The 20298-nt window shown below is 41.0% G+C and overlaps 1 protein-coding gene across 1 annotated transcript in view; it reads left to right on the plus strand.

The window, feature by feature from the left end:
• SAMD8 (sterile alpha motif domain containing 8) overlaps nt 1–20298 on the plus strand; it is a 58596-nt gene that overhangs the window by 30929 nt on the left and 7369 nt on the right. The window contains exons 3-4 of the mRNA XM_056113304.1: nt 12445–12540; nt 17778–17895. Coding sequence (XP_055969279.1) covers nt 12445–12540; nt 17778–17895 — 214 coding nt within the window. The remainder of the gene's footprint in view (nt 1–12444; nt 12541–17777; nt 17896–20298) is intronic.

Consider the following 20298-nt stretch of genomic DNA (forward strand, 5'->3'; position numbering starts at 1 on the left):
GTGAGTGTTACACTTTCTATTAGCTTTATCTGTTAATATCTAAAGATAAGACTTTGAAATCACTTTTTTTCTTAGAATCAATTAGAACTTAAGCCTAGGTAAGTGAGATGACTATGGCTTGATTTATTTTTCTGTAGATAAGTCCCGAATGTACTTCAGATTGGGGGGGAAAGGGGAGTGGGCGGGGGGGGGGGCGGTTGGGTTAAGTCCCGAATGTACTTCAGATTGGGGGGGGGGGAAGGGGAATGACGGGGGGGGGGGGGGGGGGGGGGTTGGTTGGGTCAGGGTAACTCCTGGCTCTGGGCTCAGGGACCAGGCCAGGGACTGCTGCATTTGAGGAATCTGCCTTAGGGCACTTGGGACTTTAAAAGGGCTTCTGGAATTGTCATTTGCAGTAAATAGAATTTGATTGATTTTGTTTGTTTGTTTTTGGCTACACCCAGTGTTGCTCAGGAGCTATTCCTGGCTCTCCTTCAGGGTCACTTCTGGTGTACTCGGGGTGTACTCAGGTATGTTTCTGGAGTTCAAACTAGGATTGGCCACATGAAAGGTATTGCCTTAACAAACCTATTTTTTAAAAAGGATAAACTAGATAAACGGGAAAAAATGATTAACAGGAATCTGCTTTTCTGAAATAATTGGCCAGTATATTACATCACTAAATTAATTTAAAATAATATATGGATTCACTGTTAATATTCTCTTATCTTTAATAAATGGTGAAGTAGAGAGGCGAATCTTGCATGCAGCCAGTCCTGGTTTGAGCCTTCTGCTGCAAATGGTACCTTGAGTACTACCAGGAGTAACTGCTGAGCACTGCTGGGTATGGTCCTAAAATCCTAAAATAAATGTGGGGGGACCTGAGAAATAGCACAGCAAGTAGGGTACTTGCCTTGAACGACATAGCACAGCAAATAGGGTTCAGTCCTCAGCATCCCATATGGTACCCAAGCACTGCCAGGAGTAATTCCTGAGGGCAGAGTCCAAGTAACCACTGAGCATCACCAGGACAAAAATAAATAAAAATACATTTTGAATATATATAAAAAAAATGTAGAATATATGAGAATAGTGGAACAAATACTCAAAGCTTCCATTTTCTGTTATTTGTGAATTAAAATTTTTTTGTTCCTGGAAATACCTTATAGCATGTGTTTTAAAACAAATGATTTAAAATGCATTAAGATGTCAGAATGACAAGCATTTCATTTTTGTTTCCTCTCAAACCCTGACTGAAACTATTGTAAAGTGAAGGTTTTTTATTTAAGTCTCAGCCCTCAGGGTTATTAGGATGAATGAGAGAAAACAGCCTCACTTATTAACGGATGTAATTTTGGAGGCTTGGAAGTAGGTGGGTGAGTGGCAGCTAACAAACCTAATGTCTAATGCCACTTATGGCTGAAGTGGCAGTCAAGAGAACAGAGAACAAACTTGATCTGTGTTGTGGATTTTTCAAAGCCCTGAATATTCAGGGAGTGAGACTGGGAGTGGGGGAGATGTGAGGTGCTAAAACTTGGGCCATTTCAGATGCTATTAAGTTCCTGTTCTTCCTCATTACACACATTTTCTCTAAATGTAGGCAGAAACACCCTCAGGAAATAAGAAACCTTGTGGCTGTTTGGGCAGAGATTTTTCTAGGCAGCTTAAACTTTCTGCAAGGTGAAGAAATCCTGAATTGATACTATGCTTAACATATATAAGGGCTGGCAAGCAAAAGAAAAGAAAAACAGAGATGAGGTCTGAGAAGAAAATTAGGAATCCAAATACTATAGGGACCATTATAAGGAATTCGTCTTTGATTCCGTGTGAAAAGGAAAACCTTTGAAAACGGAGAAGAATGATCTCAGGGCTATTTCAGAAGGTCTTCTAGGGACTGGAGGCAGGGTGATTGCCTGGAACATAGCTGACGCTGGTTCAATCCCAGGACCCCACATGATCCCCCAAGCCCCTCCAAGATGAGTACCATCAGGGGTGGTACCAAAATAAGCAAAAAAACCCACATAGAAGATCTCTCTAGTCATTATCCTGAGAAGCTTGTGTAAGTAGGTGGTATGGAAAGTCAGGGATTAAATTTTATCCCGCTAAGAATGATGGTGATTGGATGGTGATAGTATTGATAGAGAAGGTGTGAGTCAGATTGACATTTTTTAATCAACAGCCAACCAGATTTGATAATGGATTTGCATGTTAAGTAAAAGAGAAAGAAGTCAAGTACTACCACAAGGGTTTTTTTTGTCCAAGAAGCAGGTATACATTTTTACAGAGATAGAAAGACCATGGGAGGTGCCGAATTAGGAAGAAGAGTTGTTCCGTTTTGAACAAACCACATATGAGATAACTTTCATACCAAATCAGATATCAGCTAGGTGACTTGTCAGAATACATATGGTATCATAAAAAAGAATGAGGTAGATTTCTATTTGCTGATAGAAAGAGATTTGTAGGGAGGAGGGAAAAAAGTGCGCTTCCAGATCATGGATTTTAAATAACAGATGGATATTCTGTAATAAAAGGAGCAACGTCAGGACTCCAGGGAGAAATGGACTTAAGTCTAGGATAAGGAAAGTATAAAATGAGCCTGGGATGCGTTTGTTTGTTTGTGAAATATTTAAAAAAAAAAAAACCTTATGAAACTAATATCCAAGGTCAGGGAAAATGGCTAGGAGGACTGGTTAGGAATTACCCCAAGGGTCCTCCTCTTCTCTGGTCTCCTCTATTTTGGGTGGTGTTCATGTGAAGGAAAAAGTCTTCCCTCTAATTTCCCTCCAGCCTGTTACAACCTGCTATCTTGGGGCAGCTTTTGATGTTGGACATGTCACCCTTCCCAGCCTGGTCTCAACCAGCACTGCTGTGTTCACGTGGAGCCCTTGCTGCAGTCCCAGCTCTGGTTGTTTGTGCCTTTCTCTGACATCTCTGTAGCTACTTAGGCTCACTGTGGGTTGGGGGAGCTCATTTTAAGCATGTTCAGTGGCTGCTCCCTGCCCATCTCAGTGTCACTGTTAAAATGTATCCAAAAGCAATTTCATGGTGGGGGTGTGGTGTGTGTTGGGGGGGGCACTTCTTAAGGGCTACAGGCCTATTATAGAAGCTAGTCCTTCTCCACATGTGCAGGAATGTGCTGTTCGATATTACTCTTCAGTAAAGTATGTTGTCCGCTCAAAAAAAAAAGAGTATAATTAAGACAGAGGAGGGTCCTTATGACAGTACTAGTTGGAAATTATCACTCTGGACAAGAACTAAATGTTGGAAGTAGGAAAAGAGATATACATGATAACCTTTCAGCATTTGTATTGCAAACCATAATTCATAAAATGAAGAAAGAGGAGAGAGAGGTGAGGGGTGGCTTGAAGGGGTGGGAAGGAAACTGGGGACACTGGTGCTGGGAAATTACCCGGGTGGAAGGGTGGGTGTTGGAACACTGTGTGACTGAAACACAGTCATGAATAGCTAGCTTTGTAATGCTCTATCTCACAGCGACTCATTCAAATAAAAAACATTTAAAGTACACTAAAATGTAAAATGTTCTGCATGATGTTTTTAATATGGTGTTTGATATCATTCTAAGTAAAGAACAATTAAACATTTAAAAATAAAATGAGCCTGAGATAATCTTGTGCCATAAAGTAAAAGTGTACAGAAAACTGGTAGAAACATGTCAGAAGCATATAGGAACTCATTTCAAAGGCCTTACACTGCGTAGGACTACTGGAACATCAAAAAGAACAGTGGCAGGGACTGGGAAAGACAGTACAGTGGGCGGGGCGCTTGCCTTGCACACGGCTGGTCTCCAAAACTCTTCCGGGAGTGATCCTAGAACACAAAGCCAGGAGTCAGCCCTGAGCATTTTCAGAGTGACCCAATAAACTGAAAGTACTAATATTGAATTCTGTTGAACAAAATGGTAGAATGGGAAGGATATTTTTCAAAACAGTATCTGTATAGAAATGTGTCTGGCCTAAGTGTTTGCAGCCTCCAGTTCGGTAGTAATTGATTCAAGCAAGTCATTAGTGTATACTCAAAAGGTATTAGGTAAAAGGGACCAGAGAACAGGAAGTTCACAGATCTAAAAATATCTCGTGTATTATTTAATTATAGAGGAAACAAGGTACCTTTACAATGGCCAGACATGGCACACAAATTTATTCTGAAGGAATACTGGTTTGTAACATTATGTAGGTTTCAGGTATATAGTCTTTAACCCAGCGTATCTGTGGACATTACATTCACCAGAATTATTCTTTCCATCTGTCACCATATTGGAGCCCTTTAACCTAACTTAAATTTCCTTCCACATTCCCTTGTAATAGACACTTTTGTTCTTACAGTCTAAAATTTCATTTTTCTTTGTTTCTTTTTTTGTTTTTATATTTTTATTAATATTTGGGGGGATTGGGGCTGCACCTGCCTGGTACTCAGGGCTTATCCTGGCTCTGTGCTCAGGGATTGAACCCAGGTTGACCACATGCAAAGCAAACCTCTTATTCCCTGTAGTACTATCTCTCCAGCCTCTAATTGTTTTTATTACAATGTCACAGTGTTTTGATTTCTGTTACTTCCTAATATAATCTGAAGTTGGGAGCATGATACTTCTACTTGGTTCCTTCTCGCCCCCTGGGATTGCTTTGGCTGTTCGGCATATTTTATAATTCTAAACAAAGTCTATGATTTGGGGGCACTTTTTCTATGAAGAACACTAGAGAGATTTTCATAGAGTTTGTGTCTATATTTTGAATTAATAGTTTGGCCATTTTAACAGTGTGGGTATGTGAGTATCTTTTTCTTGACCTCACTCCCGGTGTCTACTTTTCAGTAGCGTTTTGTAGGTTCCATGTCTTTTCACTCCCTTACTTAGATTTAGTCCTTGGTACTTTTTGTGTGTACATTTATAAATGGGATTGTTTTTAAACTTCTCTTTCTAATGGTTCATTGTTCCATGTAGAAATATAGCCTATTTCTGTGTATCATTTTTGCAGCCTAAAATTTTACTATGTTCATGTATACTTGTTAAAATTTTCCTATGTATCACAATATATCATTTGCAAATAGTGCCGGTTTCACTCCTTGCTTTCCTACAAAGAAAGGAAATGTTGATAAGGGAAGAATTACAAAATATTAACAAAGTTTCCTGGGTGGAATAATGTATCCTGTTTTGGAGGTACATATTTAAGAGAGACATCATAATATTTGCAACTTACTGCAGGGGTTTCATTCTTTTCCAAAAAAATATGTGTAGAAAGAGTGAAATAAAGCAAGCAAGGTGAAATGCTGATTATCGTAAACATTTGGTAGTGAAAATTTCAGTGAAATTCTTCCAAGTTTTCTTTAAGTAGGATCAGAACTATTTGAAAGTAAAAATGTGGACAAAGAAGTAAGAGAGGGAAAGAGAATGGAGAGAGAGAAACCCTGGAGTCCCACGCCCAGGATAGATCTGGGGCTGGAGAGAGGGGAGCGTGTGTGGGCCTAAGGTGTTGTTTTGGACGGGCTGTATTATAACACGCTTGTCTACTGATAATGGAAATGACCCAACTGAAAGAGGGTAGGGTGAGGAAAGGGATAATGTTAGAGGAGAGAGAGGGTATACTTGTCATATCCATGAGGAAATAAAAAGAGATGGGATCTGGTAGGTGCAAGAGACTGGTCTTAGGGATATCTGTAAGAGAAAGAACAGTAGAAATTAAAAACAAAAAAACCCAGAAAACCAGTGGTAGGTATGATGGTGGGACATGAAGATATTACTCTCCTGATCCTATTTCTTTTTCTTTTTTTTTTTCCTAGTTTTTGGGTCACACCTGACAATGCACAGGGGTTACTCCTCGCTCTGCACTCAGGAGTTACTCCTGGTGGTGCTCAGGGGACCATATGGGATGCTGGGAATCGAACCTGGGTTGGCTACGTGCAAACGCCTTACCCGCTGTGCTATCTCTCCAGCCCCCCTCCTGGTCCTATTTCTTCTGGGAGCAGAGTCAGGCTAAATTGGAGGTTTGAAGAAAAAAATGAAATGTAAATGGTCATTTAGGAGCAGCATTGAAGCCATGCTTACCCTCTAAAGACCTCCTTAAGGTTAGCAATCATATGGGTGTTTGTGTTTTTTGTTTAGTTTTTGGGCTGAAATCCAGTGGTGCTCAGGAATCACTCCTGGAGGGCTCAGGGCCCTACGTGGGGTGCCAGGATTGAATAAGCCGTGTGCACAGCAATTGGCCTCTTCACTGTAGAACTGTTGCTCCAGCTCGTTTTTACCAGCTTCAGTCAGGTACACAGATGACAGGTAGGGAATAGGTGGATAATTGAATTTAAGAAGGGTTCAAGTTTTGCAAGGGAGTATAATAAGGAAAGGGGGAAAAGGATAATGATAATAATTCATCATGGACGCAGATGAGTAAGAAAGAGGGGAAGCCCTAGGTTTGATCCTGATCAATATACACAACATCCAAGAGAATATATGCTGAGCTGAGGAAATAGCTCGAAGGGCTGGAGTACATGGTCCCAGGTACCACTTCCATCCCCTACTCTTGATGATTTCAGTTTTATAATCAAGCCAAGACTTTGATTCACTTGTTTTCACTTGTTTCGTTTCTTTATATACCACAAATGAATGAGGTCCAAGACTTAATCTTTCTCTGACTTAACTTTACTTAACATGGGGTGTTGCAGTTCTGGCCAATTTGCAGCATTCTGCAAGTTTTCTTCTTAGAGCTGAGTTACATACTACAACCACTTTATTTATTAATGTGTCATTGGACATTTGGGTTGTTTCCATATCCTGATTATTGTATTTAGCACTTGCAAATTACTTTCAAGATTTATTCATATAGTAGAATGTATCTATAGCATTTCATTCCCTCTTTGTACAGAATTATGTTCCATTGGCTGTATACACTGCATTTTGTATTGTATTTATCAGTTGATGAATATGTTGTTTATTTAGCTTGTATCAGTAATGTTTTTCTAAATCTTTGTGTGCCTTTGATTAGGCATATTTTCAATATGTGATCGGGATTTGAAACCAAACTTTTACTAGCTAGCCTTCTGCAGTGCCACTTACTAGAAAGCTCCATGCTCCGAAGCATCTAATACTTATTCATACAAAGTCATACGAGGTGATGCCAGTGTATCTCCTCTGTTCCTTTCGATCCTTGTTTCATTTTCTTGTACACTTATACTCCCAACATCCAGCAAATAGGGCTCCTTATTGGTGAGCTACTCTTGGGGTTCTGGATATATTTTGCCCACTTGATTAGAGCCCAAAATGCCAGGAGTTAAATTTATGTTTCTTTAGTAATAACTTTTTTTTTTTTTTGTAATAACTCTTAATGCATGACTGAAGGTGAGGCAGCTAACTTGATTTTCTGATTGGGTCTATTTTCAGGCTGGACCTTCACCATTTCCCTAGTTGGTAAGGGACTGAGCCAGATTCCCTTTGCCTGAGTTCCCTCTGGGCTGTTGGATGCTTCACCCTTGCCTTGCTTCCTTGCCTTCCTGATCTCATTTCCCCTCTATCCTCTGACTTTCCCTTGGGAAAACTCTTAATTTCTTTCACACTGATGTTTTTTTCTGAATTTCATTTGACAGAATTCCAAAAACTTAAGTGCATCGTAAACAGTAAATCTGAAGCAAAAAATTAAAGGCAGTCCTACTTATAATAGAGATAATAGAGACCTGATATCCATAACAGCAAGGGAGGAAATACAAACACTATAAAAAGCAAGCATAAATAGTGGCAAAACCACATCAATCTGGGACTTAATTGTCCTTTGTTCCTCTGTAGTCTCTGAGGTCATTGCCATAATCAGTGTAATAACCATTGTCCATAGCGAAGACTCTGAATTAGGAAAGAATCATATTCAGAAAAATACAACATAACTGCGTGATGAATTCTAAGAAGTTTTGCATCAAGAGCAATGTGAAATATTTGAACTCATGTTTGACAATATTGTCACAGCACTCTGCTAAAATGATAGTGGAGGAGGAATCCTACAGTCCCACGAAGGCAAACACAGTAATGATAATGTAAATTTGGAAAGGAGAAATCTAACTGCCTGTTGTGAAATTGGAGTGCAGCTGGAAGTGCCCAGGAAGTGAGTTAATCTGCACTAGTGAGCTCTAGAAGAAGAGAACCTTTCCAAGTAGGGAGCATCGAGCCTTTCAACACTGGGTATAAGTAGGTGCTTAATATGGAGATAATGGTTCTATGTTGATTTAAGAAGCTTTTAGTCTTGCTCTACTCTTGTAGAAGGCCGGTGGTGGTACATTACTGAAAGCAGTTGAATGTAAGGCATCTGGTTTTGGTAACACCCCCCCTCCCATGCCCAGATGAATTACAAAGAAACATGTTCACAGCAATTTTTAAAGAAGTTAACTTTGAGACTACTTTCTAATCATTTCCTTCAAGATTTTGAACTTCCTTCAAGTAGTTAAGCTTATTTTCTGCCTCCACTTCCACCCGGCCTCACTGTTCCAAAAGAATAAAAGATTTCTTCTTAGAAACATGCCAAAAAAGAAAAGGACCATACCTACTGTCATAAGGGAGGTAGACCTCCCCCCAGACACTGCATTAAAATCCACAATTGGACAAACTATGTCTATGGCCATAGATAATCTTTTAAAAATTTAGTGCCCTCCTGTCAAATATGAATGGTCAGGAATCAGTAGGTGTATGAGGAAAACAGACTAATGAAACAGGAAAAAAAGAAAACCAGGAGCTGGTGGGATTGGAGTTGGAACATTGAATGCCCAAAACAACTGTATTCTGAACAGCTTTGTAAACCATGGCATTTAAAGTTAGGAGGGAAAAACGAAAAAGAAAACCAAGAAACACAAAATGGGAAGAAGAGTGCTTAAAAAACAAACCACTGTTTTCTCAGAGAGATAAGAGACCTTGGCCAGAGAGATCGTACAGAGGTTAAGACCTTGTGTGCCGCTCACCCCAGTTCAAATCCCTGGTACCACATTTGGTCTCCCAAGCACCTCCAGGTGTCACTTCAGAGCACAGAGCCAGGAGTAGTACCTGAGCACTGCCAGGTATGGCTGAAGCTCCTTTCCTCCCCCTGCCAAAGAGAAAAACTAAATTTTAAGACATAGTACCTACAAACTATAAAACGGGGAAATTCAGAAGGAACAAAAGCTTTGGAAGATCAGGAGATAAAAGAATTTCAAAAAGACAACAAAATAAGATATGGGGGGTATAATGCACAGTGCAGGGCCTATAGGCAATAATGTTACATTGTAAAATTTAAAGTTATTAATTAGATGGGAAATAGACATTTGTTGTAGCCATTTCACAGTGTATTCAAATGTGTAATTATCATATTGTATACCTGAAACTAATATATGTAAGAGTGGCTTTAAATAAAATGCTAAAAAATGAAACAAGAAAAGTTTTGCAGAAATTAGAACTGAAAGGAGACGTTTGAAATACAGTCTGATTATTGGGACATAAATTTCATGAAACTATGTAGCACGTAGAACAAAAATTAAAAGTAAAGAAAAGAAGATCAATTCACTTGGCCCAACAATAGGCTAGTAAAACTTTGGGCAAGAATACAGTGAGAAAATGAGGGGATATTTTATGAAAAAATTTCAAAGAATCAAAGGGTTTTACTTTCCAGACTGAAAGGTCCTCAAAGCACCCAGTATACAAGAAATGAACAACTAATACCAAGACCCATAATGGTGATTGCGGAACACTGGATATAAACAGAAGATCCTGAAAGTTTAAGAGACAAAACTTGGAAATCCAGGCTGAAGAGATAGATATTGGAGGGGTGTGGTGCTTGGTTTTCCTGTGGCTGACCCCTGTTCAGTCCATGCACCACCAGGCTTGATCCCTGAGCACTGATCCTGTTTTGATCCCTACACTACAAATGCCCCACCAGCACTGCCAGAAGGGATCCCTGAGAACCCCCCCAAATAATAATAATAATAATAATAATAATGGTGGCAAACTGAGAAAGAGATCTATAAGATTTAGGAAAGTCCGTTCAGTATAAAGAAGAATTCCTAAAAGAATTCAGCATTCTTCTGTTACTTATTCTAAGAAATAGTAATGCAGCAAGACTGGGAAGTACAGCTATTTCTAAACTGGAATAAGAGGGGAAAGAGGAGATATTTTCTTCAAGGAAAACTAAAATTGACAGAATAATTGATAGAATAATTTGGAGATAGACACACAGGAAACAAAACTAAAAACATTTACAGGGATCGGGCATATAGCTTAGAAACAGGGCTCTTGCCTTGCATGTGTGAAGACCTGGGTCCAGTCCCTAATACTATAAAAATATGTTATTTACTAGCTTTAAAGAATGAATGTATTAATCATTGTTCTCTCTTGAGATCAATGAATATTTATAAAGTTTATTTATAAATATTTATAAAGAATATTTATAAACATAAAGATATTTATAAAGCTATGAATATTTATAAAATTACATTTAGAGACCAGAGGGATAGTACAGAGGTTAAAGCACTTCCTTGGCTTGCAAACAGCTGACCTAGCTTGATCCTAGCACCATATATGGTCTCCTGAGTACACTTAGATATGGCCTACACCTTCATTCCCCCGAGAAATACAGATGTTCATTAAATAAAAGCCAAAATGTATGGGCCAGAGAAATAAAGCCTTGCATGCTGATCACAGTTCATTGCCCAGCACCTCCAGGAATTATTTCTGAGTTATTTCGGATATGGTCCCCAACACTGCCCCCAATGATAGTAAGATAGAAAATTAAATTTTAAAGCCAACATGTGTTTTAGGCAAATTGTGAAATAATGAGAGCATGGGAAAAGAGAAAATGTGTGTAATGTATGACTACAAGATAAGACAGATAAAGACACTTAAGAATGAAAGTGCCTCTCTGGGAGTAAGAAATAAGAATGAGGGTTAGGATGGGCGGGGGGGGGGGGGGGATTTTCATTGTAAACATTGTAGACATCTATGTGTGTGTTTACATGTAAATGTATATACATATATGCTATTTTTAAGTGTTTATTTTAAAAATTAAGAAGTTAATTTTCACTTTAATTTGTGTAACATGGTTACAACAGTACTAGTGTTTATGGTATGAAGTACAAAGTTACTATATCTCACTACCACCAGTGTGCCCAAAACTCCTCTTACTCCAACTCTTCATTCCTGCGCCCACATTCCCCACTGCTTGATAATATGAATTTCGATAAGTGTTTCCCTGTTTGGAGCCTGGGGACCTGGCTTGGTGGAATGCTTTGCATGTGCAAGTCCCTGGGTTTGGTCCCTTGAACTTCCTGGTCACCATAAGCACCACCAAAGATTGCCCCCTCAGCAATAAAGTGTATTGAAAGGGGACCTAACCCCTCACGAAAACAGTGTGAAGAGATCTCTTAGAATTGGGTCAACTTAAAATTGAGCTGCCACGTGATCCAGCAGTTCCACTGTTGAACAGAAAAGCATGCCTTCAGAAGGACATACGTGTACCAATATTCATCGCAGCGCTTAGTACACTAGCTAAGGTATGGAATCAGCCTAGGTGTCCAACAACAGATGAATGAGTTTTGAAGATGTGGCATATATACAAAATGGAATAATATGCAACTGTAAAGAAAGATGAAATCACGCAGTTTGTTGTAATCTGGTTGGAACAGGAAGATATGTTGAGTATAGTAAGCCGGAAGAAGGACAAACAGAATGACCCCACTTGTCAGTTGTATATAAAATAACTGGATGAGGAAATGTAAGGTAGTAAAAGAGGGATCCTAGATCAGCCTTGACCCCAGAGTATAGGGAGGAGAAGGACAGAGAAGGAAATCAAGAGGGGAAGAAAGAAAAGAAAGGGATGTAATGGTGGAATGGGCGTCAGGAGCGTTGGGGGTATGGTTTGTTGAGTATGGAGAGCCATATAGCTGTGTATCCAAAGCACGACTCAATGACATTGGAAACAGGAGATCTGCACTATAACCACAGAACTCTGAAATGTCAAGGTGGCGGGCGTGGGGGTCGGTGATGGGAGGGAGAATGGAATACTGGGTGTGGGATTGATGTTGAACTGTTGTATGCCTAAAACCCAACTATTGGTAACTTTGTAAATCATGGTTCTTAGTTAAACTAAAACAAATTTTTTTTGAAAAAAGAGGTAAATTCACGCTTGGTTGTCTGGATCTGAAAGGAGTGCACTGGGCATGCAGTGAGCTTTTTTCCTCTTTATCCAGGTTTGCCAACTAGAGGGAGGGAGGAAAGGGTTCTTGCTTTTTAATAGAAACCCCTAACGTGGATCACAGGCAACAAACAGGGTCTGATAAATGAGGTATTTGGGGGAAGTTTCTCCACCCTCGCCCATGTAGTACGAGGAAGAGAGGAAAATTATAGAAAGCAATTTAACATCAGTATTTTAAGCATATTTTATAGAAAGGGATGGTATTGTTCATGTGCATATACTTCTCTTCAGCCCAAAAAGTCATTTTCTTTTTCTGTTCTAGCGTTCCACGGATCCCATGGGCCTTTGCCATGACAGAAGTATGTGGTGTGATTCTGTGCTATATTTGGCTCCTGGTTCTTCTTCTTCACAAGCACAGGTACCTCACTTAATTCTGAAGATCAAGGTGTTTACTGTCTGTGAACATCAAGCATGGTCTTTCCCTTTGCACTTTTCTTGTTAATTTCCTTCTCCATTCATTGTGACATTATATTTATCGATGAAGGAAAATCAGGGTTTGATCAAAAATAGTTAGCCAAAGATAATAACTACATATACTACATAGTAATATTATGAATGTATTTTACAGGAAGAAGGCAGAGATGGTGCTGACAGCCATGGGTTGTTGATACTATAATTATATTTTTTTGTGGAGGGGATTTGTTTAGTTTTGAGGCCACACCCTGCTGTGTTCCGGGATCACTCCTGATGGGGCTGGGTAGATGGGGGACTAGATGGGGTGCCAGGGACCAACCCAAGTTGGCTGCATGCAAGGCAACTACCTTCCCTGCTGTTCTGTCACGCTAGCCCCTGACTTTTTCTTTCTTCGGAAACAAATCATAAACATGATTCTGTAGAATAGAAACTCCCAGGGACTGGAGGGATAGTGCAGTGAGTAGGTGTTTGCCTTGCACTCCGCCAACCAGTTTGATCTTCATTCAGCATCCCAGAGCTGAAAGAGTGATTGCTCAGTGCAGAGCCAGGATCAACCCCTGGGCAATGCTGGGAGTGGCCCCCAAACCAAAACAAACAGTCTCCCCCAAGGACTTTTTGGCTTAATGTTTGGTACAAAAGGGGGCAGCAGGGATGGTAGAGGGAGGGAATTGTTCTTTACTTGGAGAGTCCTTAGAAAGGTTTTCTATTTCTTTTTAAAAAACATATTATGTATGTAGTTCAGATGGTATAAAAATTGCTGAATAGGGAAACTGTTTCTTTGGTATTTGTTGCTTTTCTGGGGGCTACACGTGACTTGCCTGGGCACCATGCAGAGCCAGGGATTTGGCTGCATGCAAGGCAGGCATCTTAACCCTAATGTAGTTTGTCAGACTCCTTCTCGTTTAGTTTTGTTTTGGGGGCCACACTGGTGATGCTGGGAGCTGAACCCGGGTCTTGCACATGCAAGCCATGTTTTGCTCTCTCTCCAACTTTTCTGTATTTTTACTCAAGGTATATAAAGGGAAATTCTTTTTTAAATCAAAAATAAAGAAGTATAGAGGTTCTTTCCAATTTCAGTGGGGGAAAATAATTAAGGTTTTTTTTTTTGCCTTTGTGGGTCACACCTGGCAATGTTCAGGCGTTACTCCTGGCTCTGCACTCAGGAGTCACTCCTGGTGGTTCTCAGGGGACCATATGGGTTGTTGGGAATCGAACCCGGGTTGGCCGCGTGCAAAGCAAACGCCCTACCTGCTGTGCTATCACTTCAGCTCCGAAATGATTAAGTTTTTTTTTTTTAATGTAATGAAGAAAAAAGAAATTAAAGAACCATAAAAGTTTGTGAAGCAACTATCCATTGCCTTTGGACAGTGAAGAGGATTAAGAACACCTTTCTGAACTTTTTTATTCTTTCTCCTCACCAGAAGGCTTTGGTTCTAAGTAGCTATTAGTTTGAAGGTGAAAAGAAGAGTTGGTGATTTTTATGGCTATATTAAACGTCATTATTCTAAATCTCCAGCAAATCTATGGTTTGCTTAAAAGTAGGTTATTTTCCAATACATGTTTCCAATTGCTCTGTAGTTTAACTTGGACTCAGAAGACTACAAATTTGAAGTCATTCTTCTGAACAAGAGTTTAGAAAATCTTGATAGATACAGCAAAACTTAGCAGTGGTCAGCTAAATGCAAGTTTTAATGTTTATTCAAAGAAAGTGTTTCTCTGTACTAGTGGTTAAAGTTTTAGATTCCTAGGCTCTACACAGGGTTACATGTTAAAGTTTAAAACATACCTAACCAGGGGCCAGAGTGATAGTACAGCGGACAGGGCTGTACTTGCACATGGCCAACCCGGGTTTGATCCTCAGCATTCCATATGGCCCCCGGAGCCCCAACAAGGATTATTTCTGAGCACAGAGTCAAGTGAGCACCACCAGGTGTGGCCCCCCCAAACAAAAAAAAATGTGTTTTGTGCTTTTAAAAAACATGAAGGCCAGGGCGGAATGATAGTACAGCTGGTAGAGCATTTGCCCTGCATGTGGTCGACCAGATTCAATACCTGGCATCCTGTATGGTCCCCTGAGCACTGCTGGGAGCGATTCCTGAGTGCAGAACCAGGCATGACAGCCGAGTAGAAGAAGTACACCTGAGCATCGTCAGATGTGACCCCAAAAGCCTAAAAATGAAATAAAGGCCGCGCCTGGTGGTGCCCAGGCTTCCAATGCTTAGGGCCCACCATCGTATCATGATCAAACGTAGGGCACAGACGTGCTGTGCTAGTCATATGCTCCCTTAATTTGTTTTTTGTTTTTTTTTTTTTTCTTTTTGGGTCACACCCAGCGATGCTCAGGGGTTATCCCTGGCTCTGCACTCAGGAATTACTCCTGGCAGTGCTTGGGGGACCATATGGGATGCCGAGGATTGAACCCAGGTCGGCCGCGTGCAAGGCAAATGCCCTACCTGCTATGCTATCACTCCGGCCCCTCCCTGGTCCCTTTAACAGTGCCTTTCCAGAGGGCGGAGGAGCATTTCAACAATAGGTGAAGCATCATCTCTGTACTTAAGAGCCTGATTATCTGCTCCCCAAAAATTTTGAAAAAGAATTAAGAGGAACTCGGGAGAGCCCCGAGTGCTGGAGCACATTTTATATTTACAGGTTTGATCTGCGCCAGTGGGTGTGGATGGCCCAGCCTGGCCCCCAGCCCCCCAGCCAGGCAGTACTGAATCACCAGGCCAAACACTGAACAGCAGAGAGTGGCCTAAGGCCCTGAGCTCTGCTGGGAAGCTTCCCAAACCTCCCTCCAAATGTTTTGTTTTTCAGTTTTTGTGCCATACCTGGCCATGCTCGGGATTCTCTCCTTGGGGTATTGGAGAACCATATGTGGTCCCCAGCATAGAATCCAGGTTTGTATATAAGCCAAGTGCCCAACCTGCTGTCGCTCCAGCTTCCACAAAGAGTTGTATGATCTGTTCCAAGATGCTAAAAAATAACACCACAGTACACTTTATGTCACAGTGTAGTTCATGATGACCCATATAACTGTTTGTTTGAATTTTTTATTTGAGACATACTTAATGTAAAATTTATTACTTTAGGGACCAGGGATATGCTCAGTGGGCTGGAGTTCATGCTTTGTATCAGGTAGCCTGATCAGTCTCCTGTGGCCATTGGTCCCTGCTGGAAATGACTCCCAGGCTCTGAACCAGGAATAGCTCCCAAGTATGGCCAGGTGTTGTAACCATAAAAATAAATAAATATTTTTAAATTAGATAAAAGTAGAAAGATGCCACAGCAGAGCCAAATCGGCCTGGTCTCTGGGCCTTGATCTCTGGAGCCTTCTTGGTTTGGGGGTGGGCTGAGTCCCTGCCCTGCGTTTCACCCACACCTGCTTCCTGCGGCATACAGATGATCTAGCTAAAGGGCTGTGCTGCTGAACATCCCAGTTCCACAGCGCCTGAACGCTTCCAGATTTCACAATAATGACAGCCCAGTAGGAGCAGAGAAAATTAGATAGGAAAGTTGCATAGAAGCCCACTTAGCTTAATGCATGAAAACAGAAGCACAGAAGACTATGGCTTAAATAACTTTCAAGCATTAAAAAAAATAACAAAATTAAATAAGGGCTAAGAATTTTGAAGCTCAGTGGTAGAGCACTTGCCTTGCATGTGTGATACCTTGCAAGGGTTTGATTCTTAGCACCACAAAAATAATAAAGTAAAAATAATTAAAAATAGACTTAAGGAGGGCCGGAGTGACAGTACAGAGGGTAAGGCGTTTGCCTTGCATGCAGCTGATCTGGGTTTGATCCCCGGCATTCCATATAGTCCCCCAAGCACCAAGCACAGCCAGGAGTAATTCCTGAGCGCAGAGCCAGGAGTAACTTCTGAGCATCACTGGGTGTGACCCAAAAAGCAAAAAAAGAAAAAAAAAATAGACTTAAGGACCAGAGAGATAGTATAGCAGGTAGGGTGCTTGCCTTGCACTTGACTGATGTAGGTTTGATCCCCAGCACTACAATACGGTCCCCCAAGCCCCACCAGCAGTGATCCCTCAGCGCAGAGCCAGGAATAAGCCCTGGGCATCACTGGGTGTGGCCCTCAAACAAAAACAAAACAAACTAACAGATTCAATAAATTTGTTGAAGTTAATAAATTTAATTAACCTAATAAATTGAAGTTAGAAATTAAATGATTAAATAGTATTACCTTTATTAACCAAATCATAACTTATTTTAAATCTTTTTTATTTAAGGAATTGCGATTTACAAAGTCATTGTTAGTTGAGTTTTAGGCAGACAGTGTTTCAGCACTAATCCCACCACCAGTGTTGACTTTCATCCACCAGTGTTCCCATGCTCCCTAAAAATACAGAAGGCTTCACGAACTCGCATGTCATTCTTATTCGGGGGCCATGCTAATGTCTGTATCGCTCAAAATACCCTTCCTACCACTTATTTAACTTTACCTCTAGTAAGTAAATGTACGAGTAATATATGACTAATAAGCCTAACTCTAGACTAAGAGTCAGCTGAGCCACAATTCTTCCTTCTTGCATAAATCTTATGCTTTCTTCTAGTGCATAAGATTTTTTCTTTTAGATAAGTATTTCTTATCAGTGCAGTTGTTCTTTTATAATAATAGGGTATTAACAAAATAAAACACTGTCCATTGGGGCTGAAGAGATGGTACAGCTAGTAAGGCGCTTGTCTTGCACACGCCCAACCCGGGTGTGATTCCCTGGCCCCACATAAGCTCCCCCAAGCCCTGACAGTGATCCCAGAGTTCAAAGCCAAAAGTCAGCCCAGAGCACCATTGGGTGGGCCCCAAAACCAAAACAAAGCAGAAACTCCAAAAGACCATCATCCAGTATGGCAGGTACTGGCCATCTATAACTTTTGAATAGTAATTAATGAAAATGAAAGCTAAGGTTTATTTTCTCAGAGGTACTGCAACATTTAGAGAGCTCCGGGGCTATGTTGATAACTTGCTAGTTTTTAGAATGTATCCATTGTGGGAAAGTCTTTTGGACAGTGACTCTTCAGATGGTCTCATAAGATTTCTGTCCTCTTCAAAAAGTTTCGAAGTTTTCCTGCCTGCTCTCTGTTTGAGAAATATTTGTTACTTGGGGTTTTTTTGTTTTGTGTTCTTCTGATCTCTCTCCCCCTTTTTTTGGTCGCTTTGTTCACAGGTCAATCCTTCTGCGAAGGCTCTGTAGTCTGATGGGCACTGTATTCTTGCTTCGCTGCTTTACCATGTTTGTGACCTCCCTCTCCGTGCCAGGACAGCACCTGCAGTGTACTGGAAAGGTAGCCCGCTACCTTCTTTCTGTTTATCATCCTTTGACTTGGTTCTCGCCTTTGGCAGGGGGTGGGAGGGGGTGCCGTGCCTGCTGGAAATTGGGACCATGCGCATGAATAGCATGTGCTCTGCCACTTGAGTCAAATCCGCGGCCTTTCCTCTCATTTTTGGTGGACTGATGGCATCCTATATATATATAGTAGGCTAGGACTTTGACTTTCTTATTAACATGTGTTTCGGTATTCTTAGTATCTTAAATAAGTAAGCCTCTAGAAATAATTTGTTAAAAATACTGAGTCGAGGCCAGAGAGAGAGAGTGTAGGCATTAAGGCGCTTGCCTTGCATCCCACCATCCCCTGCTCCATATGTGAGTCCTCTGAGCACCACCAGAGGCCATTCTGGAACCCAGAGCCTGCAATAGTCCCTGAGCTCCACTGGGTGTAGCGCAGTAATGGAAGTCAGAAGAGACTGGGGAGGTAAAGTACAGGTTTTGTGTGTTAGGGGCCCTGGTTCAGGTTACTGCACCACCTCGTTCCCTAAGCGTGCCCTAAAAAAGTAAACAAATTTTAAGCTAGAATCTGTATCCCTGTTAATTCTATCCACTAATAGTGGTTCTATGCTATGGAGCTGCCGGGGTGGGGGTGGGGGTGGGGGGCTTGAAGGTGATGATTATTTTCTTCTCCCCATGCTCGCAGCATCTGTATTTCCCGTAGTATGTTACTCTCATCTTTCCACCATCCTCATAAATTTGAGCAAAACTTCATTTTGGGGGGATATAGATTAATGACTGAGTTTTTTATAGCTTGATTTGGTATCTGCTAGTTAAATTGGGAGAGAAGAGATTAGACATATAGGAACAACCAAACCGGAAATGACTTACTTTTTTAAAAATAAAATAAAAGCAAACTCTGAAAAACCACCTCACTTTATATACCAAGTTAGCTTTTGTGATTTGTTAAATTTAGACAAAAGGTCTTGTTATCCTGCTTTAGTGATGTGTTCCCAAATACCTAAATGTATGTATTAGCACTTTTGTTGTTATTTTAATGTTGTTTGTAAAGTGTAATACAAAATTGTTAGTTCTTCTGTGGCAAGATAAAGAGCTGAAATGTAGGTTAGGAAAGATTCACTGTATCATTGTCACTGTCATCCAGTTGTTCATCGATTTGCTCGAGCAGGCACCAGTAACGTCTCCATTCGTCCCAGCCCTGAGGTTTTAGCAGCCTCTCCTTACTCGTCCTTCCCGATGGTACCGTATTGGAGGCTCTTTCAGGGCCAGAGGATGAGATCCGTTACTGTTACTGTTTTTGGCATATCGAATATGCCACAGGGCGCTTGCCAGGCTCTGTCGTGCTGGCAGGATACTCTCAGTAACTTGCTGGGCTCTTCAAGAGGGACAGAGAATGTATATAAGAGAGTACAAGCAAGTATGTTTAAAACAAACACATGCGTGCTGCTTTAGGTACATCAGTGGAAAGATTAAACTGCAGAATATGATCAGGGTCTGAAAATACAGCCGTGTGCTGTAGAGTAACAAAACGTTCTTCAGTTATTAGGATTGTTTAGATTGGCCAGAAAGAAAAAGAGGATATTTAGAATTTAGTGTTAAGGACATGTTTTATTTTTAAAAGTTTTATTTTGGGGTTCTGAGAAATAGTACACAGTGGGTAGGGTGAGCCAGGAGCATGCTCTGAGCACTGCTGGGTATGGCAAAAAAAAAAAAAGGTTTTACCTTTTTGTTTTGTTTTGGTGTACACCTATTCGTGTTCAGGGGACCATGTGATGCTGGGATTTGAACCCAGTCTCCTACATGCAAGCCAAGTGCTCCAGCTGCTGAACTATCTCCCTGGTCCTGTTCCTTTTTTTTCTTCCCCACCCCAAAGAGTAAGGTGGTTTGGGTTTTTTGGGTTTTTTTTTCCCCCCTGATAATAAAATTATATAAGCTTTTGGTAAGCACTCGTTTTTGTTTTTGTTTTTTTCTTTTTCTTTTTGGGTCACACCTGGTGATGCACAGGGGTTACTCCTGGCTCTGCACTCAGGAATCACTCCTGGCAGTGCTCGGGAGACCACATGGAATGCTGGGAATCGAACTAGGGTTGGCCATGTCCAAGGCAAATGCCTTACCCGCTGTGCTATCGCTCCAGCCCCAAGCATCCAAATTTTAGACTGGGGATGTGTCTTAGCAGTAGAACACATACTTTGTGTAGATTTGATCCCCAGCACTGATTTTGTGTGTTTCATTTTTTGTTCTTCAGGGTTTTTTTGGTTTTTGGTTTTTGGCTCTTTGACTTTCTGACTTTCTGTGTCACACCCGGTGATACTCAGGGCTTACTTCTGGCTCTGCAGAAGTAAGAGATCACTCTTGACAGTGCTTGGAGAACCATATGGGATGCTGGGGATCAAACTTGGGT

The sequence above is a fragment of the Sorex fumeus genome, unplaced genomic scaffold, assembly GCF_029834395.1.
Source record: "Sorex fumeus unplaced genomic scaffold, SorFum_2.1 ptg000020l, whole genome shotgun sequence".
Lineage (NCBI taxonomy): Eukaryota > Metazoa > Chordata > Mammalia > Eulipotyphla > Soricidae > Sorex > Sorex fumeus.